Source organism: Myotis brandtii, unplaced genomic scaffold (genome assembly GCF_000412655.1).
Source record: "Myotis brandtii unplaced genomic scaffold, ASM41265v1 scaffold131, whole genome shotgun sequence".
Taxonomy (NCBI): Eukaryota; Metazoa; Chordata; class Mammalia; order Chiroptera; family Vespertilionidae; genus Myotis; species Myotis brandtii.
The window spans coordinates 5,182,669-5,209,308 of record NW_005354632.1 but is presented as its reverse complement, the minus strand read 5'-3'; the positions used below and the strand labels follow the sequence as shown (position 1 = coordinate 5,209,308).

Genomic DNA, 26,640 nt, shown 5'->3' with positions numbered 1-26,640 from the left:
AAAACTTATGCAGTCGTGAAGGGTTAAAAAGTAAATTAGTGAAAGAACTTTAGAAACTTAGGAAATTTATTGCTCATCCCTTGGAACACATTGCCTCCAAGTAAACTAGAGAAAATAACCCTCTAAATTCATCGATCGGATCCACCGTCTCCTGCACCCTCCCCCGCCACACTACAGGGAATGGAGACTGCAACCCAAGCATGTGCCCTGACCAAGAATGGAACTGGGGACCTCTTGGTTCATGGGTCAACACTCAACCCCTGAGCCACACCAGCTGGGTCCTTTGCCCATTTTTAATCAGGTTGTTTGGGGGAAGGGGGTTGTTATTGAGGTATAGGAATTCTTTATCCTGAATATTAACCCTTTATCAGATATATGATTTGCAAATATTTTCTCCTATTTCATGGGTTGCCTTTTCACTCTGTTGACTGTAGCCTTTAGCTTATTACAATTAAAAATAGTTAAACATTTAAAACATAAAATTTGAATCAGACCTCTGAAGCTTTTACCAAGGAGTTAATTTCTGCACTCCTCACTAAGAAGGGTCCAGAGAATGTAGATACTTCAGTTCCCTTACTTTCTCTTTCACATGAACCAAGTCTATTCACCTCCATGCAGAAGACAATGTGGAGGCACGGGAACATATGTAACATATGTAACCAAATGTTTATTGCAGTAAGACAACTTCTAGTGCTCATTATCTACTACACTGCAAAATGGGTTCCATATCCCACATATGGAAGGATCTTAAAGGCTACTCCTTGATAATGATGAATGTGGGATCCAAAATTGTATGAACATTTTTACTATGAAGTTGAGCTGGTCTATATTAAAAAAAACTGCTAAAAAAAACAAACAACCCTGCTATTTTTCCTAGTTTACAATTTAACACTAATGACCTGGTATATCTAAAATGTGTAAAATTAAGCAAGAAAGTAAACTAAAGAAAAGACTGTAGCCTATTTTAGTGGAGTTCCCTTCTGCATGCCTAAGAGATAGCAAAACTGTGTATCTACTGAATAGCCACAAACTAATTAGATTTTATTTCTTTCTAAGAGCACTCATTTCATTTGTAGTCTAACTTAGAATTTATACATTTTGCCAGGTTTGTATTAACCATCTTTCAGAATATATTCAAGATAGGAAGTTCTCTAGATCTTGAATTAAAGAGGTAGAAGACACAAAACTTATGCAGTCGTGAAGGGTTAAAAAGTAAATTAGTGAAAGAACTTTAGAAACTTAAGAAATTGATTGCTCATCCCTTGGAACACACTACCTCCAAGTAAACTGGAGAAAATAACCCTCTAAATTGAAAGCCACAGACACTGAGAAACAGGAATAGTTTTAGGTGTCAAGAGGTCTTTATTGAAATAATAGCACAGTTACACTTCTAATACCCTTTCCACTTGTATACAATAGTTTAAAAATGCTTGCTACATACAGTGCACAGACAGTTCAATCATTAGAACCAACTCAACTGCATTTAAAATAAATAAAATAGCCTATTTAATAATTTAAAGTAAAATTGCTGTACAATAGGAAAATAAAGATACGTGTTAGGATCTACGTTGCCGTAGAAATAAAATCATTATTCTGCATTACACAAAACAGTGCAAGAAAAAAACCCAAATAAGCTTTTGGAGTGCAAAAGTTTAAAATTTCCATCTTTAAGTTATCATGCAGACATAGCATTTCAAGCCATGCTATAGTCTATGGCAAAGTTTTCATTTTTTAGAGGAAAATGCTGGCCAGTAAATTGACTGCACCGTCAAGTGTTGCATCACACCCGCTGCTGCTCTGCCCTGCAGTACAGTTTGGAAGGGAGGTATCTTGTTGCATTCAAAAAGTTGAAATTAACAAGTTTCTGAAGCAAACACATTTGCCTTTTAAGCATGAAACAAAATAAGGTGACAAAATAGTAATTATATCCCTGGATTAAGAAAAAAGAAAAGGCCTATACCACATAATGATCTAAGAAGCAGTTTCCCTCCATCTTTAAACTCAAGAATGATCCTCAGTGAAAACAACCATGTAACTTTCAAGAGACATAAAATTCTGACCTCTAGCTGGCAAGTGATACAATTATCATGGGATTGTGAGAAAAACAACATAACTTCTGAACACCTATGTTATCTGTGTAGAACTTGGTTGCATTACATGTAATAATATGCTTAAAGTACAGTTCCATCTCATGTGTATATAAAACTGTTATTTCGGCAAAGACCAAGGAATGCTTTAATACTAAACCGTAAACACATCGTCCACCTTGACTGGAGTGCACACTGACAACACAGGGCTCTTCCGCAGACTTTGGCAACAAGACGACACACAGCAGGTCACAGCAGCACGAGCTCACGTGGAAGACCGAAAGCACTGCAGAATACACGCCCACAGCTCCTACCAAAGGGGTACAAGGTCAAAGGGCCTCCTCATGCTAAGCCACTTTCCTGGTCAGTCTGCGTTCTTCAAATCTGGAATTGTCACAATCAGTAGTCTTCAGTCCCCGCGCTTTCACGGCCCAGACAGGCACTGGGCATGCTCTATCCACGGTAAGTCCAGAGGGTGACAGTTCTGTCTGCAGAGGACGACAGGAAGGACAGGTCCTGGGTGTGCCATCTGCACTGAATCACCTTATCCTTGTGCTCCCCCACCACCATGATGGGAAGCTGTTTAGTGAGGTCTCCTACATTAAAAAAGAGAAGAGATACTGACTTACAATACAAAATAAGTCTATGTTTAGATTTCACAGACTTCCTGTTACTTTAGGACTAATTACAGTATAAAATTCCTAAACTATATTAATACAATATATTGAAAAACTTAAAAAGGGCTAGATTACTGGGCATGTCATTGTTAGTAGTATTTAGTAACATGCACACAGCTGCCACTGGCTCCTGGAAACTCAAGGTCACTTCCTCCTGATGGTGCCACCACATCTCGGTCTCCTCTTTGGGCTTCCCTTCTCTTCCTCATTTAAAGTTTGGTAAATCTCAGGTGTCAGCCTTCAGATTTCTTGTTCCCTTTATCCCTCACTTCTTAGGAAATTTCATCTAGTGTCCTGGTACCATGACCATTAATATGAGTCACATATATTTCATCTCCAACCTTGACTTCTCACCTGACTCCAGACTAGTATCCAAATAGCTATTCAACATTTCACTTGGTTGCCTGACAGTCATCTTAAACTTAACCTATTTAAAGCAAACTCTTTATTTTCTTACCTAAACCTGTTCCTGCCCCACATGTCTTGACCCCCACCTCAATTAATGGCACCATCTTGTTGCTCATGCCAAAAACCTAGGGATCAGCACTGATTCCTCTTCCCCTCACTTTGCAAACTTAATCCAAATAAATTAAAGTATATCCCAAATTGTCACTTCTTGCCACCTCCGCCTCTACCACCCTAGTCCAAGCCACCATCATATCTCACCTGAATGGTTCCAAAAGGCTCCTCACTGATATTTATACTTATGATCCTTCTCCCTACAGGACTCAAAATTATCTTTTAAAAATGTAATTTAGATCATATCACTCGCCGTTTTAAGTCTTCCACAGGATTCCATTATGTTTTTTTAAAAATGCCTATAGCCGAAACCGGTTTGGCTCAGTGGATAGAGCGTCGGCCTGCGGACTGAAAGGTCCCGGGTTCGATTCCGGTCACGAACATGCCAAACTGGTCCTGCCTCCACAAGCTGCACTCGCTGTGGTCTTCCCTCGGGCCCTGGCATGGCTTGTTCCTTCTCATCATTCAGGTCTCTCCACAAATGGCACTTCCCTGGGGAGACCCACTCCATCCACCAAAACTAACACTCCCTAGCACCCCAGTCTCTCTCCTCCCTGGCTAATGTTTTAGTAGCACTCACCAATACCCCAAATTACATCATTTGAGTTACTTTTTACTGATGTCTAAAATGTAAGCGCCATCAAAAGGAAGTTACATGTCTTACTCACCTCTCTGTCCCTAGTTGGTACACAGATTTGCTTAATAAATGTTTAACAATAAAACTACATTCTGAAGACATAATTACACAGATTACACACTAAGTTTTTAAAAATAGAAGCAAAGAGTACATAAATTTAATAATTTGCTATAATTCATCTCAATACAATACCAGTAATTTGCTCAGTAAATACTATAAAACTAAAATCTGAAAATGTTTTTGGGTCAATCCCACCAGATTAACAAAAGAAAGATCCCAAATAGAACAGGAGAGACTATAGAAAGGAAAAAGGTCCATCTGCATCACCTTGTAGGTCTGTCACCTTGATTTTCATATCGTAGGATCCTGTTAGCAAGTAGTGAGCTCCGGGAGAGAATCGAACAGAGCGCACATCGCTGGAATGAGGGTGATAACTCTGTACCATCCTTCCTCCTCTGATGTCGTACAACATGCAGCTAGAATCTTCTTGTCCTGTGGCTAAGAGACGGCCACTGGGATCTACAGCTACGGATGCCACTGCACTGCCTGGATGGTGGAAGGAATGGAAGGTTCAGTGTGGAAAAATCAATAGAGCTAAACTGCAACAACTAATTATGTTCGCTGAGCCATATACTAAAAATGTAATGCAGCTTGCCACACTGCTCAGTTATGGAAAAATACAAATTAACAGTCAGCCAATAAACAACTGCGTCCTTTTTAGGGGCAAGGTATGAAGCCAGATTCTGTGAGAAATGAGACAGTCCATCCTCTTGTCATCCGGGAGAACCCCTGGGACAGCACTGCCTACAGTGCAATAGATGAGCCACTTTTCCTAATGCTGGGTAAGTGTCCAGAAATAGTCCCGTCCCAGCTTACAGTCTAGTTGGGAGAACAAGAAATTAAATAACAAAATACGTTTTAGGGCACAGTGAGAAAATGTCTCTAAGCAACACATGCCTAACGGCCAACAGGCGGGAGCCTAGCTCTAGACCAGGCATCTCCAATGGGCAACAATGCTCCCAAGGGGGTGCAAAATGACTCTCAGGAGAAAAAGCACTAACCATTAGCAATGGCTTATAGCCTTCAAAGCTCAGCCCCACCCAATGGAACCCCATTCCTTAGCATTTAATTTCTCTTATTAGGAAAAATATTTAGTTTTTCTCCAAATATTTATTTTTTCTCCTTAGCAGGGGAAAATAAGGTTGAAGAACACTGCTCTAGACCAAAGTGGCCTGAAAAGGCTTCACAGAAAAAGGCACATAAGTTAGATCTTGAAGATTAATAAACGGTATGAGAGAGACAGAGAGAGGCAGGGAGGGAGACAGAGAGGGAGAGAGAATGTGTGCTTAAATGTATTATACACATGCAATTAAAAATATCCATTGCTTAAAATTTCTGTTTTGTTAATCCTCACCCAAGGAAATTTTTCCATTGATTTTTAGAGAAAGTGGAAGGGAGGGAGAGAGACAGAGAGAAAGAAGCATCGATATGAGACACACATCAATTGGTTGCCTTCTACAACCAAGATATGTGCCCTTGACTGGAATCGAACCCGTAACCCTTCAGTCCTAGGGCTGATGCTCTATTCATTAGCCAAGCCGTCTAGGGTCATTGTTTGAAATTTTGATAGAGAAGTGAAGAGAGCTATTATGGCCATGAAGAATTACTAAGAAAAGCTTTATAGAGAAAGTATAAACATGATTAAGGGTAGGAAGCTCATTTGGGCCTGAGTGACTTGGCTTAACAAGTTCACATAAAAGGAGCTTGGAGCTGAGACATAACGGGCAGGTTAGGACAGACCATCGAGCATCGCAAACGTCAAAGCGCAGGGTGTGTGAACTGTTCCTGTGCACAGTGAGGCGTCATGCAGGTTTCTAAGGAAGAGAAAGCAGGACTTTGGGAAGAGTAACCTATGTGAATGTGCATCAAATTAAAACAGACAGACTGTAGAAGGGAGGGCACTGAAGACAAGATATAATAATAGAGTAACAGATGAATAAGGGCCTGCATGAGGAAAGACAGACTTCAGAAAATATATGAATAAAGAATCCACAGACTTGGCAATTAACTGCTTGGATGGGGGCCAAAAAAAAAAGGGGGGGAGTGAAAATGAGTCCTGGATGCAATCTAGTTGCATGAGGAAATAAGGGAAGTAATATCCAAAAACAGGGAAAATGGGAACAAGAGCTGATTTGCAGGGGAAACACAATGAGTTTAGTTTTTATGCTGTCAAAAGAATCCAGGCTCATTTATTCAACTGAGTAATTACATCACTACTTCTTTGGACCATGTATTTGGGTAGGTGCTAATTCTACTCAGGGAACTACAACAGATATAATTGTTGCCATTGTGAAACTTAAAATCTATTGGCGGAGACTAGCAATAAACAAATATGTAATTTTAAATAGTGGTAAGAGCTGTGAAGGGAATCAATGGAGATCAGTGATAGAAAATAATGATGAAGTCCCAAGAAGGCCTCTCTGGCAAGGTGTCACTGAAGCTAAGACCTACAGAGGAGAAGGCCCTGACGGTGAGAAGACATGTGGAAGAACATGTCGGGCCCAGGAAACAGCAGGTGAATTCCCTGCAGGAAGGAGGAGTGGCACAGTCAGGCACTGAAAGGAAAGGTGCGAGTGATGGGAGCTAAGACTAGAAGGGCCCACGGTGCCGGGCCACGCAGGGTCTCACAGGCACGGTAACCTAAGAGCGATGAGGGGCCATGAAGTGTTGTGAGGAAGGTGTGATGTGCTCTGGCTGCTGTGTGGACCAGGCTGAAGGGGCACAAGTACAAGTGCAGAGCAGAGTAAGGCAGCTCTTCAGCAGTAAAGTTGAGGATGGTGGTTTATCCGTTGCTATTGAAGGAGGGAGCAAAAAAAAGTATCTGACAACATGTGAGTAACGGTTTTCAAAGACTTAGAAGAAATAAAGTTAAAGCATACTTAAAATCCAAAAGTAAAATTATAAACCATTATTACACTAATCTAAACTCTTATTTCAGACCACACAGAAAACAGGATATATTTTTTTGAAAGTCTTCATTTGTTCCTATTCCTTTTTTAACATACATATTGCAGAGGAGAGAAAGTACACAAGTGCAATTTATAGTTTCTGTCTCATAGAAATTCATATAAATTCCAGAAAACCTACCAGTTCCGTGTAATGTTGTGCCAACAACACGAACACAGCTTGGTACGCGAAGATCCCAGAATCTAACAGTCTTATCTTGGGAACCAGATGCAATCATCCAGCCACTCCAGGTGTAAAGTGCTAAAATATGTCCTATGAAAGATCATACACTCAGTTATACTGTGGAACAGCACTTTTCTATAACACATTCAGAGCTAAGTACTCCTTATGACTGGGCACGTGATGGTCTGCTTAATCAAATATACAATGTGGTAGAGAGTTTCCATATATATTAAAACTCAGTAAAATGCACATCAAAACCATATTGAATAAGCTTAATCCTTCTTGGTTATTCAGTAAATAATTACCCACAACCTAGAAAAACCTGTTATTCATTTAGTGTGTTTATATAATTCTTAATATACTCACTATTTAAATATATAATCAGAAAGTTATACATTTACTATTTAAATATACTTAATTTTTAAAACACTATTTTTAATACACTTTAATGCACTTACTATTTAAATAGAGAGTTTCCATATATATTAAAACTCAGTAAAATGCACATCAAAACCATATGAATAAGCTTAATCCTTCTTGGTTATTCAGTATGTTAGGATATCACAATCAGTACTACAAAAATGTTTTCATCTGGGCCTGGCCAGGCAGCTCGCGCAGTTGGTGAGAGCATCGTCCTGCTGCACCAAGCTGTGGGTTCAGTCCTTGGCAGGACACGTGCAGGATCAGCCAATGAATGCATAAGTGGGACAAGTCAATATTTTTCTCTCTCTCCCTTCCTCTCTCTCTCTTTAGAAAATATATGTATTTGTATTTGAAATTACGGCAAGTTTTCCAGAGGAAGCACAGGACTGTAAGGTTAGATCACCAGCTCTGGAAGAGAGACCTGGGGTCCTATTTCAGTTCCGCACATTTAGCTGGTAAGATTGGGCCAGTCATTTGCCTTTTCATGTCTTAGAGATAAAACTTACTGCCTCATTAGATTGTTGTGAGGGTTAAATGAAGGAACTATGTGTACAAGTAAAGAATTAAACACCCGGGGAACTATCAGCTATCATTACCATGTGCACAATTGAACTTTTTGAAAGAAAAATGTCCTGTCTTGGAGAAATCTGTTCTGATGAAATATCCCCATTAATGAAATGCAGGGGGAAGTGGGAAAACATGGGTTGAACAAAAGAAAAGGAGCGTCTGAGACAGATATCACATACCGGTATGTCCGCTCAGAGCGTGCAGGCCCTGTCCTCTTTGACAATCGGTTGTGTAAATGTTACAATCCCCTGCTCCAGCACTTATCAAAATAGCTCCGCCACTTTCCGGGCCTTCCATAAATGCCAAGTCTCTAATTGTCCCATCATGCATACTAAATTCCAGATCTGGTCCTGAAACAGCAATAAGAATTAAAACAAAAAGATGCTGCTCAACTTACTGTGACAATTTGAGATTACTAAACTGCCTTAAGACTGACCAAGAATAATGGCAGAGTGGTATGGTTTATATTTGCACTTAGGGATTGATATTATAACCAATTTCACTTTACTGAGCAAAGAACTTCAAGAAATCCAAATACTGGTTCAGCCCTGGCTGGAGTGGCTTAGTGGTTTGGGCATGTCCTGTGCACCGAAAAGTTACTGGTTAAATTTCCGGTTCAAGGCACATGGCCAGGTTGCAGGCTCAATCCGTGGTGCTGAAGGCAGCTGATCAATGATTCTCTCTCATCACTGATGTTTCTATCTCACTCTCCCACCCCCTTCATCTCTGAAATCAATAAAAATATATTTTTAAAAAATGTTTAATAAAATAAAACAGCTATATGGAGAGTTACCTTCTTAATTTTTATTCCAAAGAAAATGAAAGAGAAGACAGATGCTCTCTGGAAAATGTACATTAATACAATTCTGGTAGTGATTTAAAAGTTACTTTTCTGATAACAATAATTTTCTAGAGATTAGACATCACCTGGCCACCTGTAAGAACTTACTAAAAAAAATAATGCCAGATGAATACAGCCAAGCAATTAGAATGTAAAAAAAAATCTTAAGGCTATATTCTTAGATTTTATTAGAGAAAGTAGAGAGATATAGGAGAGCTACAACATGGGCAAAAGATAAAAATACACTGGAGAGCTACTGCTCCCATACTTGGGCCCTACCTGTTGCATTACAAGTCTCTGCATTGAAGGGCAACACTTTGACGTATTTGTCGTTTGATCCTGTTGCTAATAACTGTCCACAAGGACTCCAGGCCACACAGTAAATGGATCCTTTATGATGTTTATTCCTTTTAAAACGTACCACTGGCTGCTTAGGGATGTCATGTGCACTAAAAAAAAAATTAAGAAAGATATTTCAATTTCTTGCTTGCTAAAATTCATGAGTATGAAGTTCTATATTACTGTTGTTCTTGAGGGAGGGAGCACAAAAAGTTTCTGACAACATGTTAATAACAATTTTCAAAGTCTTAGAAGAAATAAAGTTAAAGCATATTTAAAATCCAAAAGTAAAATTATAAGCCATTATTATACTAATGTAAACTCTTATTTCAGATCACATAGAAAACAGTGGATAGAGCGTCAACCGGCAGACTGAAGGATCCTGGGCTGGATTCCAGTCAAGGGCACATGCCCGGGTTGCAGCTCGATCTCCAGTAGGGGGCGTGCAGGAGGCAGCTGACCAATGATTCTCTCTCATCATTGATATTTCTCTCTCTCGCTACCTCTCCCTTCCTCTTTGAAATCAATAAAAGTATATTTTTTAAAAAAATTAAAACTTAATAAAAGGAAAGGAAATAAAAATTAAACACTACCGAATGACAATTCTGCAAAAGGGACCAATGTAGCTAAAATAAAAACTGAACCAAGACTGGCAGTACAGCCAGCCGTCTGTCCGTACCTCGGGTCAATGACCTCTGGATAGGCGCATACTCGCAGAGTTTTTGAATTTGAACCAACAGCATACAGACCACCACCTGGATGGAAAGCCACTGCTCTAACAGCCTGTGTGTCCTCCAGGGTATTAATGCAAACAAACTGCTTTTTTGATTTGTCGTCCTATGGAAAGAATGAATAAGAAAGTCATCCTATGAAAAAAATGAGTTTGAAAGAATTCATCTTTATCCAAGTTTCAATTCATTTCAACTATATTGTTCACTTTATGTTCAATATCTACAATCATGTATTCTTTTAAATGGCAAATCCAATTAACCCCAATTTTTCCATTTTTTGCTACTCATTGCTAAACTAAGCTCAGATAGTTTATAGAAATTCAAGTTTTTCTTCACTTACTATGACAAAATATAACAATAAATATTCCCATATTAAGTTGCCTTTAACTGTCAAGGAAAAAATATAGCACACATACAAAATAACAGAACACTATTTGTGTTTTTAAAAGCAGGATATAAAGAACTATTCTTAAATGCACCTAGGGTAAAAAACAAAATAAGTTTGCCATTATCTCCAGCAATGAATACATTAATATTTCAAACTGAAATTGTAAAAAAACCTTCTTAAAATTGCAAAAATGATTTTAATCAGAACATTTTATTTGAGCCTCGTTTTTATTTCAAACTGTCAGCCTATCTGCCCACAGCCTGTTCTGAGGAAGCAAGTTGAAGCAGTTCTGCATACAGGCTTTGTGAATGCCAGCTATTGGTGGCATTTGAAGCACCCTGCTACCCTGACCAGGGATGACCGGACCTGGAACAGGGAATTAGAGGCTGAGTGTGGTCAACAAATCCAGCCTAATCCTGTCTTTGTGAAGTATGAATACCAAGTACACACACAAAGGCAAATCACTTCAGCTCTGTTGCATCAATCTCTGGGACCCATAGTGACTGTATCAATGAGAGACTATGCCACTCTCTACTCAAACTTTTATGTATTCATGCAATAATAGAGGCTAAGCCTGATATGTCACATGTTTGTCTTATGTAATTGAATGAATTCTTATATTAGTCATGAATTTATTTGACTAAAAATGCTACAATTTCTATTAATCCATATACAAGAAATGTGACTGTTTGCCAAACGAATAGCATGGGCATATAAGACAAAAAGGGAGGGGAATGACTGATTAAATGGCCTATGTACATTAATATAATTACTAATATTTGCTTATAGCAGAAATGGCAGAGCCATAAATTTTATTTGCTCTTTTCTAGTGTGTTTTAAACTTTTTAAATTTGTTGCCATTTTGAAAATAGAGTTCAACTAAAAATCTACATTTCTAGCTTTTCTTGAAAACCAAAAGGACCGAAAACACTAGGCAAGCATAAATCTTTGTGCAAGGGACAAATATTCCTATGTGCTTGTCACAAAAACAGCCAATTTTATTCATTTTTGTTAGCTGTTTGGTCCCATTAGCATCTGAAATCATGATTTTGTCTATGGGGTTAAAATGTGAACTATAGAAAACAAGATAGAGGGAAGCTGTATACTGGTTAGGGAAGGATGTCTGGTTCCAAAGCAAAAAACATGCATTGATGAGAAGCCCCAGGGCAACATAAATAGTATCTAAATAAATTAACCATAGGGTTCAGAGAGCAGTGCACAGCTCACTATTGGTCACTAATATAAATACTCTCAAATGTGCTTTCTGAGGCAACCTTTTCACTTAGCCCAGTGGAAGCTCAACTACCTTGAGATAAATCCTAGCATTAGCAATAATGATTATTTCTAATAATGGTCCATTCTTTGAATTGAGAATTCCTTAGCAAACTTTGCAAGTATATATAACAACAATGAAACCTCCTTCCCAAACGTATTACCTCTTCCCCTCTTGATCTTGACAGATTCCCTGAAGAATCTCCAGGAGGCGGCTTGATGACCAAATGTTCTGATGAGCTGCGTGAGTAGAAATTCAAATAAAGTTTGCTCTGAACATCAAAACAGAAACTTAACTAAATATTTGTCCATTTGATCTCTAATGTTTATTTTTTTGGCAAATGAACCTCACTGTCCCCAAAGTTACTCTCAGGAGCTATTTATTAAGTGGCTCTGAACTCACTAACAGCAAGCATAGTCGTAAGGAGGGAGTGAGAGCCATTTTGGAAAGGAGATTAAGTCAAAGTTCACAAATTTTATTGTGAAATGTCAAGTACCTTCCCCCTGATTAGTTCCAGAATCCTGGTTGCTATGACTAAATCCTACCCCAGGCAGGAACTTAAATTGCTCTTTATGAAAATTATCTGGCCCAAGAGGAATGACTAACAGAAACTGACAATTGAGGGTCCCACCATAAAACAATGTTTCCACTCAATCATTTCCTTGTGAGGTCAACAGGTAGACAGATCCATTCATATATGTAGATCTTCCTCCCAATCAGCATTTTTTAATGCCTCACTTTTTACAGATAGTCAAGGTTTCCCAAACACTTGAAAAAAGCCTCCTACATAAAATCCAGAGACTAAAACAAACAGAAAAAGGAATGTATAAGAAGAGAGGCAATTCAGGAAACAAATGCTTCAAAGCTATAATTAAAATCGTTGGAGATATAAGAGTAAATAAGAATCCAGGAAACAAGGAAAAGATCTAAAAAACAATTTAAGAAAAATTAGAGAATAAGAAAGAGCTTAGAAAATAAAAATATGGTAGCAGAAAAAAAAAAACCCAGGGTGGAAAAATCAGCAGGCCTCATACCAAGGATCAGGTCAAAATGGCATCAGACTTCTTGACAAGAACACGGAAATGTGGCAATGCCTTTGAAACTCTGAGGAATGATTTCCATCCTAGAATTCTATACTCAGCTGTGCTAACAAATCAAATGTGAACTATGTCGACATTCCAGGTCTCAGAAACTTCACTTCTGATGAAACTCTTTTCATGAAACTACATGAGATCCTGAAAATGGGGATCCAATAGAAAGAAGAGGCAAAGGAAATTCCCAGGAGGATAATGAAGGGAAGTCCCAGGATTCTCTAGGACTGAATACAATGGCCTAGAAACAAGGAACATAAAATCAAGCAGGAGTGATCCTAGAGGGATGTCTCTAAGGGGGGAAAATGAGAAAGAGGAAGTACCTGATCGTTTTTACTGTAGTAAGAGAGGTTTTATAATTTTATAGTCCTGTCAAAGCATCTGCAGATGGGTTAATGACAGGTACTAAGAAAACTAGCATGTACACACATACACATGCACACCAAAAACGAGGCACTTACTGTTCCATGGAAAACAAAGAGTAGTATGAAAAGGAAATGTAATCCATTATACTACATGACCCAATTGTAAATAACATTTACCACGTTAACGCTGAATACCAATTTAAACAAAAATGGATATATATTGGAAAGGAGTAGACAAAATGAACGTGTTGTGAGTGTACACACATACACATGCACACCAAAAACGAGGCACTTACTGTTCCATGGAAAACAAAGAGTAGTATGAAAAGGAAATGTAATCCATTATACTACATGACCCAATTGTAAATAACATTTACCACGTTAACGCTGAATACCAATTTAAACAAAAATGGATATATATTGGAAAGGAGTGGACAAAATGAATGTGTTCTGAGGAGTATAGTAGCTAAATCTAATTGGCAGGAAATCGGTGGATAATAAAAATATAACAGAAGCATGTTATTCAGAAATTTTGATATACAGCAAAAGAAACAGCTGCCTGGGTTGAAAATGGGCAGCCTACCGGAAGTAGAAATCATGGACAAAGATGAGTAAATGGGATTTTCTTTTATATTATATGAAATGTGCTATTTGTCTTTTTAAACCATGTATGTATATTACTTTGATAAAAATTAAATTTTAAAATTTGAGTTCTACTTTTGGGGATACACAAGTGTAACAGGAACTATAATAAAGAAGCATACATTCGATAAACTTATGCTCTAGTATAAAACCAGTTTTTTATACTAAATATATAAACATCCAAATGCAAAAGCAAGTTATGCATTTTCAAATGAACCACTCTAAAGTGTTTAACGTTAAGAATAAATGAAGAAAAGTTTCCTTAACTTTTCCCAATGCATAAATTAAAACTTGTTTACTTATGACAGCAAGACAAAAGACTCTCCCTGACTAGTGAAAACACAGATATGCAAGAAGTCTTCAGCTGTGAAGGGGCCAGAGCTACAAGACCGTCTCGGACAATCATTCCACCAAGTTATAAAACACCTTCTTTATGCCTTTGAAGTCTGTGAATCAGATTATTTGTTGAAAGATACCAATGGCAAAAAAAATAAATAAATGAAAGAAAGAAAGAAAAGAAAAATCAGGGAGAAGATAAAGGCTAAAACTATCATCTCTGAGTAAGATGGCTTACAAAAATACAGAACTGTCCTGGTGTGATAAGAAAGAAAAAAAAGGAAAACAGGGGAATATAATCTCTTAAGAGACATTTAGTAGAAGAGAATATATAAATGAAGGCAGATTAGAAAAAAATTTGGTACTAAGTAAATGAGCTCCAAAAACTGTTATTGTAAGGCTTCAAAAAGAAGTTCGAATTTCTATACTTCTATTAATAGAAGTTAATATTTCCAGATTTTACAAAGTAAAGCACTTACACTTGGTTTCCACAAGAAGAGGATTCCTCAGGAAAAGGTATGTGATTTGTGGATCCCGGATTACGAGGAGTGCTCGTGTAAATATTTGAAGCATCATGTGTTAATCTCTGGCTAGAATCTTGGGGTGGTGTAGAAAAACTAATGATAGAAGAATTATTAGATCCATTGCTTTTGCTCCCATTACATTGCTGGTTGAGTGTGGACACCTCACTACCAAGGCTATCCATTCCAATATTTAATTCACCAAGCTTTTGAATGGACCTATAAGAAAAAAACATAAGTATATTAAAATATAAACTAAATAACATTCCTAACATAGAAGATGAAAAGTTTGAGAAGGTAAATAAAACATGCACATATAATAAATAACCTCTGGCAAGTTTAGTACTAAAAAGTTACCATCTTCAGCTGAAGACATAACCAAGATACTGAAAGAAGACCCACACTTTTCTACAGTATGTCACTTTACAGGAGATAGGCATGATGGGTATCATTGACTTCTTAAAAGCACCTTTTGCCATAAAAACAGAAAAAAAATCTGTTTCTTCTCTGGTATAACTTTGGTTTAATTCTCAATTTTAAACTAAATTTCACAAAGAAGTCAATAAAAATATCACCACTTCCAAAATTTATCGCCAATAAAACACAACAAACCATTTCATTTCATCTGTCTAGTAATCTCAGGTCAACTAGGAAATAAATGACTGACTAGAGCAGGCCATGATGGGACAAAGTCAAGTGCCAACCCTATTTGTCACACATTCATTCATTCTACAAAGTCTATTTGCTAGACGTTGATCCAGGTACCAGGGAGCAAAACAAGTCAGCCTCAGGGTTTTTACTGCATCACAAGTCTCTACCTTAGGAAAACCTGACTCCTTATGTTGGACTCAGAGACCGTGAGGGCACAAAATGGAGCTGCCAGGCTTTCTTAAGATTTAGACCCACAACTGGCCCAGCATCCTTTTCTCCAGCCTAGTTTCACTATGAGAGAGGACTGCACAAGGGGTGATTCATTGTATTTTCTAACATTAGTGTGTGTGTGTGTGTGTGTGTGTGTGCGCGCGCGCGCGTGTGTATAAGGCTTTAACAAGACTTTAAAAGAGCAGTTGAATATTATAGGAATTGGTAGCCATTACTAAATATTTACCAGTTAAAAAAATTTAAGTAGGCAGCATTTCCCAAATATTCTATGAAACTAATCCTATGAAATGCTCCCCATTAAAAAAAAGAATCTGGGGTCAAATAAATTTAGGGAGTGCTAAGTATAAAGAGCTGACAATGCTAACATCATTTTGAGTCTCTAAAAGTGGAGAATGGCCTTGGCCATGTGACTCAGTGTGTTGGAGCACAGTCCTGTACAACAAAAGGTTGCTGGCTTGATTCCTGGTAGGGGCACATACAGGAGCCGATTGATGAATCTCTTTCACATTGAGGTTTCTCTCTCTCTCTCCTTTCCTCTCTTTCTAAAACTCAATAAAAACATATCCTTGGATGAGGATTTAAAAAATAAAAATTTAAGTGGAGAGGATTGGGGAGGAGCAGAATATGCCTATAGTAGGTGCCAAATCAGTGGTGCCAATTAATAGTATTAATAGAAACAAAATATCAAAAGGTATAAAGTGATGATAGAGTACTGTTAATAAAAATCCTATCATGCTTTGGCTGGTTTTTTTCATTAAGATCTATTATATAACATAACTCTCTCTTTCTTTTTCTAAACCTCTTGGAAGGAAGAAGCAAAATTTAAATATGAAAACTAAACTCTGTTGCCAGAATGATTTGGAAGAATAAAACATTAAGAGGAAAATGCATATTTTAATTTGTAGATTCTATCTATATTTGATTTGTCCTTGGTATTAGACAGGTACTTTAAAATCCCAGTACAGCCTCAGATATATAAAAGTAAGGACCCAGAAAAAAATTGAATGAAAGTATTACATTAAAGGGTTAGAAAACGGTAGGTAAGAAAAGGTTAAAAGAACAACAGAGAATTTATGTAAAGCTAATTTACAAAAGCTTAGGATAAACATCATTCATACTTATAATAGAACTGGTTATCCTATGGATTTTTTTAACATACCTTTTAATGTAATTTTAAATTCTTACCTCTAAAGAAATTGAGAATAGCTTTTAAACAATAAATATATTCTATACTACATCTAAATTACAAGAAATAATTTTAATTATATTTATAATTGTCTTTAAAGGAAGGAAAGGCCATTTTGAATAGTTTGTTTTTCTAAGGAAGTACATCCCCACCCCTACTGGGATCACCTTGCCGCTTCATCTTCAGACAATCTAAATATCTGCTTTCACTGAAAACGAAATGGTCTGGAAGTCAAATTGCAACCATAATTTATGAATATGAAAAAGACATCCAAGAACCAGAAGTGGCAATTCATGAAATTAGAATAATTCTGAGAGTCACTGACTTGATCAGAGGTGATAAGAAAACAATCCTCAAATTGAATTTTGGAGGCCTACTTAGACTCTAGGTTACCATTATAAACATTCCTAGTGTGAAGGTTTGAAAACAGGATCAATTTCAGGCTTGCTGACTTGCACAAACCTCAGAGTGTCAAGCAGATAACTTCCAATATTATTGAGCCAAGGAAAGAACTGGCAGTCACCACTGTACTGCCTAATCACAATCCTAATGATAACCAACAATTATGGCACACTTCCTATTTGCCGGGAATTAGTCTAAGTAAGTGGATATACATTAACTCATTTAACCTGCCAACAACCCTCGATCATTTAAATATACATATTCTGGTTTATCAATTTTAAAACATGTTTTATATGTATCTTCTATAATTAAAAATAATATAAGTTCATAATCTTGGCAGAAATTATAAGAATCATTTAAAAACACTGAATTAAAAAGAATCTGTATGTGTAAGCACTCAAAATAACAGCTCACACTTCATATAGTGCTTACTATGTATGACAGTACTGTTCTAAGCACTTTACATATGTGAACTCATTTAATCTTCATGGCAACCTGTGAAGTAGATGAGAACACAAGCAAAAAGAAGCTAAGTAACTTCCCCTCGGTCCTCAGCTCCCCAGGATCCACCTGGCAGTCTGCTTCCAGCCTGTCTGCTGAACCACACACTCTGGGGCTCTGGCTGCTTAGATGTGAAAGGACTTTAAAGGGAAGGGCTCAACTAGATGAGTCCTCAGAATGATGTGTCTGAAGATATGTAACTCCACATTACTCGAAACACGTAAAAAACCCTTAAAATTTCAAACCCTACATGGAAAATAACACTTATTGCATGTTTCTAGTAGCTTTTAAACAATTCCTCATGTTTTAAAAAATGACTGAAAGACCAACCTATTAAGGAACTGCTCGGTGAGGTTCTGCTGCTGGTCAGGCCCATCCTCCTGATTGACACCTCCTTCAAGCAGCATCTGCTGGTATATCTGTCGCTGTTGCTCCTTCTGTTCTAAATGCTGTTGATAGCGTAATCTTTGCCTGTAATATTCTTGAAATTGTTCTGTTGAGTCTCGAAGCTTAAAAATTTTAGAAAAATATATTTGAGAAGACTGTGATTGAATATGTTCCTACTCAAGAGAAACTTCTACAAATGCTGAATAAAATATACAATTAGCTATATTTAACAATTAGAAAATACTAAATATATTGCATTTTGAAAAACAGCATCCATGAGTCTTAAAGTCAAGTAGATTGGTCAATTGCTTTTTTCCACAGCAAGAGACTGGCCAAAATGAATGGTCATCCTGGATCCTTAACTAACCCAAGATAAAAATACAAATTGTAGTAGTCACAAGGGGAACATGGTTAGAGAATATGAATGTAGATAAAGACTAATAAGAATCTATCTACATTACTTGAAAAAAAATAGTTAGAGGGATTGCATTAATATTTAATAAACACAATATTAACCTTGTCCAACACACTTAATTTAAGCAAGTAAATTGTTTAATAAGTTACTCTAGAGAGAAACTTATAAAATTTCCCTCAAAAACAATACTTTAGTTCAGGTTTCATATGGGATAAATGGGTGTTCAACTTAGCAGTCTCAGCATTCCTACTTCACTCCTCTAAAAGAACTGCATAGCACTCAAACTCACAGGACTTAAATATTTACTGAATTCCAATATTGGCACTATTGTATGTTTTGGTATTCTAATTTCCCTTGTGATTTCTTCTTTGACCCACTGGTTAAGAGTATTATTGCATTTTGACAAATTTATAAATTTTCCAATTTTCCTTCTGTTATTAATTTCTACCTTCATTCTATTGTGGTCAGAGAAGATATTTTGCATAATTCCAATCTTTTAAAATTTATTGAGCTTTGTTTTGGGTCCTATCATACAGTTTATCCTGAAGAACACTGCATGTGCCCTTGAGAAGAACGTGTATTCTGCTATTGTTGGGGTGTTTTATAGTTGTCTAGATGGTTTATACTGTTGTTAAAGTCTTCTATATCCTTATTGGTCATTTGTTTAGGTGTTTTATCCATTATTGTAAATGGGGTATTAAGTCTCCAAATATTACTGCATAACTGTCTATTTCTCCCTTCATATATTTTGGGGTTCTATTGTTTGGTACAAATATGCATTTGTATTTTCAATAGTACTTTTTCTACTTCACTCGAAATACTATTACTTCTTACAAAGAGAGTCACTCTAAAGCAGCGGTCGCCAAACTTTCGGGCCTCACGGACCACCGGTTGGTGACCGCCGCTCTAAAGGACAGTGGGGTAGTAAGTATTACCTCATTCTTTTCTTGCCTATCTGGTCCTGGATTCTGTGCTCCATTTGCAGGCTCCTTTTCTGAAACTGAACTCTGGCCCAGGATTTCACTGTTGATAGGTCGCTGTGCCTCCACAGGTGTATCACTTCTTCCAGAAAGGTGCAAGAAAACAAAAGGGAAGAGGTGGGGATGAAGGAAAATATATTTCAGTTAGAGAAATTTTAATTTAAAATAATTAACAGCCCAGCTGGCATGGCTCAGTGGTTGAGCGTCAGAGCTATGAACCAGGAGATCACGGTTCAACTTCTGGTCAGGGCACATGTCTGGGTTGCAGGCTCGATCCTCAGTGTGGGGCATGCAGGGGGCAGTCAATCAATGATTCTCTCTCATCATTGATGTTTCTATCTCTCTCTCCCTCTCCCTTCCTCTCTGAAATCAATAAAAATATATTTAAAATAAAATAAAACAATTAACATTTAACATTTGATATGTCAGACATATCAAAATACTGGGTTCAGGAAAGCAGAGCTAGTTAGTCATCTTCACAAAGGCATCACTAGTTAGGAGCCTTGTACTCGGAAGTACCTAAACATACATACACACATGCACCGAGAGGAGGAAGTAGAGAGACCTGGGAAGAGTTTTTAGCTACTAGACTTTAAACTGGTAATGACCATAAGATGAATAGAACTTGTAAGAGTTGTTAACTGTCCAGAGAGAGAATCAAATGACCTTCATAAAGTAACATCTGACTTAATTTTGAAATTTATACAATACTTCCATAGGTATTATGTCATTTAACTTTCATAATAACCTGTGAAATAGGTTAGAACTCCCATTTCACAGATGAGGATACAGATTTAAAAAACAAGTGCTTTTCCTAAAATTGGACAGCGAGTAAATAAAGCTTGGACTTGAGTCCAGGTCTTCACACTCCCACTCCAACGCTGCCCCATGCCTAAAGATTGTGGGGGGTTTTTTTGGGGGGGGGCATTTAATTTTGAGACTATTATTTTGAATAGCAAAAGCTTACATATTTCAACTGATTTTTCTTCCTTTTTGTTTTGAGTTTTGTGTTCAAGTGAAAAAATATCCTTCAAAATACTACACACTCCTTTATAGACCTTCCTTTCCTGTTTATCTTCTTGTTCGCTATAGTAACTCAATCATTGTATCCCGGATGTAGCATGGTGCTAGCACGTAGTAGACACTCGAATATTTTTAAAAGAATACTGACATCAAACATGTAGGAGTCTCTTCATGTGGCATCTTTAACATAATTGAGCTTCCCAATATTGTTTTACTTACACCTCAAATATTTTTTAAAACAAGATAAACTTTTTCCAAAGTAAATGTTTATACTTTATCCACAGCACAGTAGCTCTCCTATAGCATGTTATGATCACTGGTCAAGGCACATACAAGAATCAACCAATGAATGCATAAATAAGGGGAACAACAAATCTCTCTCTCTCCCCCAAATCAATAAGAAAATTTTTAAGGAAAATGCATCCACCCACACCCACACCCACCCATTAGATTATTTCAGACTTGTGGAGATTTCCTAATTTTTTATGAGCAAAATCTTACCGTTCAGGGGATTCCTCATAAATACTGTGACATTCTGTATTCTCAAGCATGAGACTTCTACTGAGGTTTTGTACCCCTGGATAATGGAAGTTAGCAAAGGAGTGTGACATTGGAGAAGTTTTGTTCCCAAGGTCTGAGATTCTCTTATCGTGACTGGTCAGTCCACAAGTGAGGCCATCTAAAGCAGGATTCAGAGAGCGGGTCATATAGGCATCAGCTGATTGAGGCCTTCTCATTGGAGATGATGGATAGGGAGAAAGTTTGCTGATAAGAGGAGTCAAAAGATCAGCGTATGCAGCTTTTGTGGGTTTCAGGAGTTTATCAACATGAATATTAAGCATTTTCTGTTCAAAAGCACAAGAGAAGACAGAAGAGGGGAGATTCTGAAGCCATGACAATAAACTCAGATCCAAATCGTCACAACCATTGCCACATAAGAGGTCGATGCCAAGAAGTACTTCACTTTCTGTGATTTCTTCTCCGGTTGCTTTACTTTGACAAAATTCTACGCAGCACTCATAAAGTAGGCCTTTCATTACAAGCTGAAATAAACGATTATTACTTGCTTTAAAACCTGCCTCACTCAGCTTCCTATCAGCAGGAATGAATTCTGCAACCATGACACAAGCCTCTTCGAAACAGTGAACTCGTGCCGTGCTGGGATTCCAGTCCTTAAATTCAGCGTGATTGGTCAGACGAGGCAAAGTCAAAAGCAAACAGAGCTTGCTATAGTCATCTTTAGAAGGGCAGTACTCTTCCAGGGCATGTAAACATTGCACGGCTTCTTGCATGGTAAATTCCAGCTGTAAGAAAATAGAAGGTATCACTATAAAGAGATGTCAGATATGAAAGCAATGAGAGTGTTTCATTCAAATACAAAGATACTTCACATACTGTCGTAAACTATTCAACTGCAAAAGGATAACCTCTAGTGTCACAGAATACACTTATGATTTTTAGGATATTTAACAACTTTCAAAGCAGAAACCAAAATATTTTTCACTACTAACATAAAAAGATTAAATTATTTTGATTAATTAGCACATTAAGCTTTTATCTATAAAAACAGTGTTGTAATTCAGGCTTGACTATTATTTTCAAATGTATAATTTTGAGGGTAATAATTGAGTTTTCTAAAAATGAAAACTGAAGCATACCAATATTCAACTGTCTATATAACTTGCTGTCACTCCAGCTTATCCAAAAAGCAAAAGAGCCATTCTCAAACTTGCTTAGGAAAATTTGTATGGGGAAAGAAAGAGAATCAAGAGAAGGAACATCGGACAGTCCATTTGCTACAAGAACCATGCAGAGACAGAACAAAAGGAGGTTTAGCTGAGAGACAAATTACAATAATTTGTATAGTAAATATGATATTAGTCATACGCTGTTATTTATTTTTATCCATAAGCTCTTAATGATGTAAGGAACCTTACAGCTTACGTACTCCAGCTTTTACATCTTACATGTAGGAAAAGTTAGGATGCATATTTAATCAAAGTAATTCAATTAGTGGCAAAGACAATAAAAATTAGGGCTGTGACTTACAATCCAGTGTTCTTTCACTTTTACTAGTAAACATCATTATCTGGCAAACATGTCTCTATTATATATGAAAGTCCTCACTGTAATTTCTTTATGGTTTATTTCAATGAAAACTTACTGGCACTTAAGAAAAGTTTCACTGGTTTTAGATGTAACCATAACTAATATTAAAACTTGAATAGTAATTCTCTAATCAAAAAGAATTTAGTATCATTGAATTTATATTGTCATAAAGATAACCATTTTATCAAAAAAACATTTCTGCATCAAAGGAAATATGAGCAGACAGAAAGAAGAGGCAAACACATTCGCTTCTGCGACGAAAGAAGAAGCACTGCTGTCGAGTCATCAAGTCACACCTCTACTGCTGCCTAAACCACCTCAACAGGACGGGAGCACGTTCTCGCCCACCAGCCAGCCATTCAGTTACCATCTCTGCCTACGTCACGGGATGAATTTAGACTCACTACAGGCAGAAAGTACTACCACTGCCCAGGAGCAGAGCTTACCCGATCGTGGCTCAAAAACACTTAAAAAACTCATGACACTAATCTTTTATTTTAGTGAATAAAAAGTACTATGACTGAAACAAGACTAGGGCGCAAACCTTCAGGAATAAAAATCTTACATGCTGGGGCTCATCTTCTGATGACATTGCATTGTTAACACATAAAGCTTCTAAAAACTTCTGCTTCAGGATAATGTAACGGAACCTACGGAAAATAAAGTATGGAGCATTAAAATGATTAAAAAACTGAATTATAGCAATGTCAAAGACTGGAAATGGAACTCAAGTTCCTGAAGCTGTTAAAACAAGGTAAGTGTGTCTTAAAGAAGTAATTATTTATTTTAAAAAAGAACTTTAAAAAATTTAACTTTCCAATGTCTCATAAATCAAATGTAATTATAAGTTACTATAAGTACCTTTGCTTTCAGGAAATTCTTAAAATATGTTATGAAGCTTATCACACTGAAGCCATAATAAAAATAATTTCAGTAGCAAGTAGTCACAATTTAATACTAGAAGGAAGGATTTCTATTTCCGAAATTAATTCTAAACAAAAATCAAGTTTTTATGGAAGATGTCAAATGTAACCTAATATGAAATCAAAATTCAATAGGGGGTGTGCAGGAGGCAGCCCATCAATGTTTCTCTCTCATCGATGTTTTTCTCCCTTGCGCTCTCTTCCTCTCTAAAAATATCAATAAACACATTAAAAAATAGCAAGTTATGAAACATTAATTAAAAAAAACCTTAGATGAAATCTTACCTTTTTTTGTCAAATTTTTCCATACATTCTAGAGGCTGAATGAACTGAAGAACTTCATCCCATTGACCATCAAGGATTAGCTGCCTATATAAAGGGGAAATCCATGTATTTATCAAATCTGGGTTACACTGATTAAAAGCAGAATAGATGATAAGATAGCATTAAAGCTTCAGTCTGAAGTCTGTAATGAGATGAACTTTTTACTTGGTTCCTCAACCACTATAATAAAATTTTTTTTTCACAACTGATTTGTAACAACATATGCTATACGAGAAGCATTTGTGAATCTACAACCACTCCTCATTCTAACATATGTGTTTTTTTCATTACTCTCTATTACTTACGGGCTAGTGTGTGGTTAAGTCCCTGACTCAGTGTTTCTCAACTGGGGACAATTTGGCAATGTCTGGAGATATTTTTGGTTGTCACAACTGGGGTGCTACTGACATCTACTGGGTATAGTCAGAGATGCTGCTAAATATCCTACAATGCATAGGACGCCCTCACCCCCAAGCACATACACAACAAAGGATTATCTTGCACAAAATGTTGATAGTGCAGAGGTTGAAAAATCCTGCTCTAAATTGTGAATCATCTTTGAGGCATTTAGTACTAAAGTCTACAGTCTGAGAATGAAACAGGAAGGAGTAAGATCAGGTTTTATCCTACTTTAGGTCCTATGGTTGGAACTTTTAAGTTACAAGGCATTCCTATTGCCACTCTTCTTTTATAACAGCAATTTCCCTCCTTTTGGATATTTTGAACAGAAAGATTTAAAAAGGAAGGGATGGCAGGAGGATCTACACAGGATTGCCAACTTTTGATTCTGCAAAGAAGGAATATTAATAAAAAGCAATCGCAATATGAATATATAATCATTTTATAAAGGGGAATTTTAATATTTAAAAATGTAGGAAAGCCCAGCCGGTGTGGCTCAGTGGCTGAGCATCAACCTATGAGACAGGAGGTCACAGGTTCGATTCCAGTTCAGGGCACATGCCGGGTTGTGGGCTTCATCCCCAGTAAGGAGCATGCAGGAGGCAACTGATCAATGATTCTCTATAATATTAATGTTTTTATCTCTCTCACCCTCTCCTTTCCTCTCTGAAGTCAATAAAAAATATAAAACTTTAAGAAAAAAATTATTTATAAATAAGTAAATAAATGTAGGAAGGAGGCCATTTCAAAGGCTAGCCCTTTAAGATGAATACATTTTGTTTAATGAAAAACTTACTATTCTGTAATTCCATGCATTTTTCCTCAGACCAGCAAAACTTCTTCACAAACCAACAGGTTTCAAGGGAGTATTTGAGAGCCACTGCTAAATGGAAAGACAAGGCCAGACTGCCTGAGGATTGGTTCCTAACATATTGTGGCCTAAGCTCCCCAGTGTGGGGCGTGCAGGAGGCAGCCAATCAGTGATTCTCTCTCATATTGATGTTTCTATCTTTCTCTCCCTCACCCTTCCTCTCTGAAATCTATAAAAATATACCCTCCCCCTCCCTCCTCTCTGAACTCAATTAAAAAAATTTTTTTTAAAGTTCCTTTTCTATGAACTAGGACCACTTCATTTCTTAAGGCTTCCTAAGTCATAAAATGCCACATGTCCAAGAATCTGTACAACTTGTCAAGGATATTTGGTATTTTTATCACGTAAGCATAAAATACATTTCTGTCCAGAAATTTGGGCTTTTCTTTTTCTGTCCAATTCAAGTTAGGATATATTTAGCTTTCCATTTTGGCAAACGTTAATTCCCTTTTGCTCTGCAATTCCATTTCCAAGAATCTTGTTCTAATCCAAGATACAGAAAAAAAGGTGCTCAGTAGAGCATTTATTTAAGAAAACTTGAAAACAATTTATTGTCTAAAAATAGAGGAACCATTAGGAAATTAATAAAATTTGAAAATTTTTAAGTTGTAAATTTACAATTACATACAGAATCCTTATGATGTTAATGGATAAAGCAGGATACTAAACTATAAATGCAATATAATTGCTGGGTTTTTTTCTTAATTGCTGTTATTTTTTAATATGCAAGAAAATTGTCAGTAGAGCATCTAGATGGTAGGGTGATTTTTCTTCCTTATTTTTCTATATTTTCTCTAATGAATATGTTTATATAATGAGAATGTTTTATTTCTATGACTAAAAAATGATATTTCAGAACTATTTTCTCTTTCTGGAGTCCCTGCTTCCTTACTCAAATATTTTTTTAACAATGCCATAACCACAACGTAGCTGTAACTCCCGTTTTTTTAATGGACCTCTAGATCTTGCTACTGAAACCATTCTACAGAAAACAGTGTTTGGTAGATGTTCCAATATAAACACAAACTTTTTTTTTTAAATTATACTTACATAGCTGTTTCATGACTATAAAGAACTATCTGTGTTATACATTATTACCTTATTGATACTTAACATTGCTTTAAAGGAGCCACACACCTCACAGCTAATGAATTCATACCTCAGGAAAAGCATATCATCTGAAAACAGGCCATTTATGACTCCACTTTCCTTCTCAAGAGCCAACATACTAATGTGAAGCTTCTTTGAATTCAAAAAGTCTAACATTAGCTTAATGATTTCGACCTCTTTTACATTCACTGTTTCTTCAGCCGTCATGTTGGTAGCCTAAATATTAAACAGAACAAAACAAAAATTAATCCTATTGCTTTATGTCCAAGTGTTACTAACTGTCTGGAAAGTACACATAACAGGTTTCTTGGAAATATTTAGTTCAGATATTTTAAAGTGGAAATTGTAATACTTATCAAAACCAAGTCATTCTTTCAGGTGTAACAAAGGTATGACAATGATTTTTTAAGTCCTTATCTTTGAGAGATACACTTTGGAATCGTTACAGATTAACTGATATAAAGTCTGTGATTTGCTTCAAAATAATACAAGAAGAATGGAG

At 36.7% G+C, this 26,640-nt stretch overlaps 1 protein-coding gene across 5 annotated transcripts; it reads right to left on the bottom strand.

Annotated features, from left to right (window-relative positions):
• Positions 1-1,339: 1,339 nt before the first annotated feature.
• On the bottom strand, positions 1,340-26,375 carry WDR47 (WD repeat domain 47). Of its 5 annotated transcripts, none has more exons than XM_005860075.2 (14): positions 26,188-26,375; positions 23,720-23,803; positions 23,077-23,161; positions 20,904-21,706; positions 19,335-19,461; positions 17,928-18,106; positions 14,585-14,845; positions 11,835-11,910; positions 9,959-10,116; positions 9,220-9,389; positions 8,279-8,455; positions 7,068-7,199; positions 4,248-4,466; positions 1,340-2,683 (listed from the first exon to the last, which is right to left on the bottom strand). In XM_005860075.2, the coding sequence occupies exons 1-14, from the start codon at positions 26,343-26,345 to the stop codon at positions 2,541-2,543; spliced, it is 2,772 nt and encodes a 923-aa protein (XP_005860137.1). In that variant the 5' UTR covers positions 26,346-26,375; the 3' UTR covers positions 1,340-2,540. The 5 variants fall into 5 exon arrangements, with proteins under 5 accessions (XP_005860137.1, XP_005860140.1, XP_005860138.1 ...); XM_005860078.2 differs by having other exon boundaries at positions 8,279-8,449; positions 26,188-26,374; XM_005860076.2 differs by having other exon boundaries at positions 19,335-19,458; positions 26,188-26,374.
• Between the last annotated feature and the right edge of the window lie 265 nt (positions 26,376-26,640).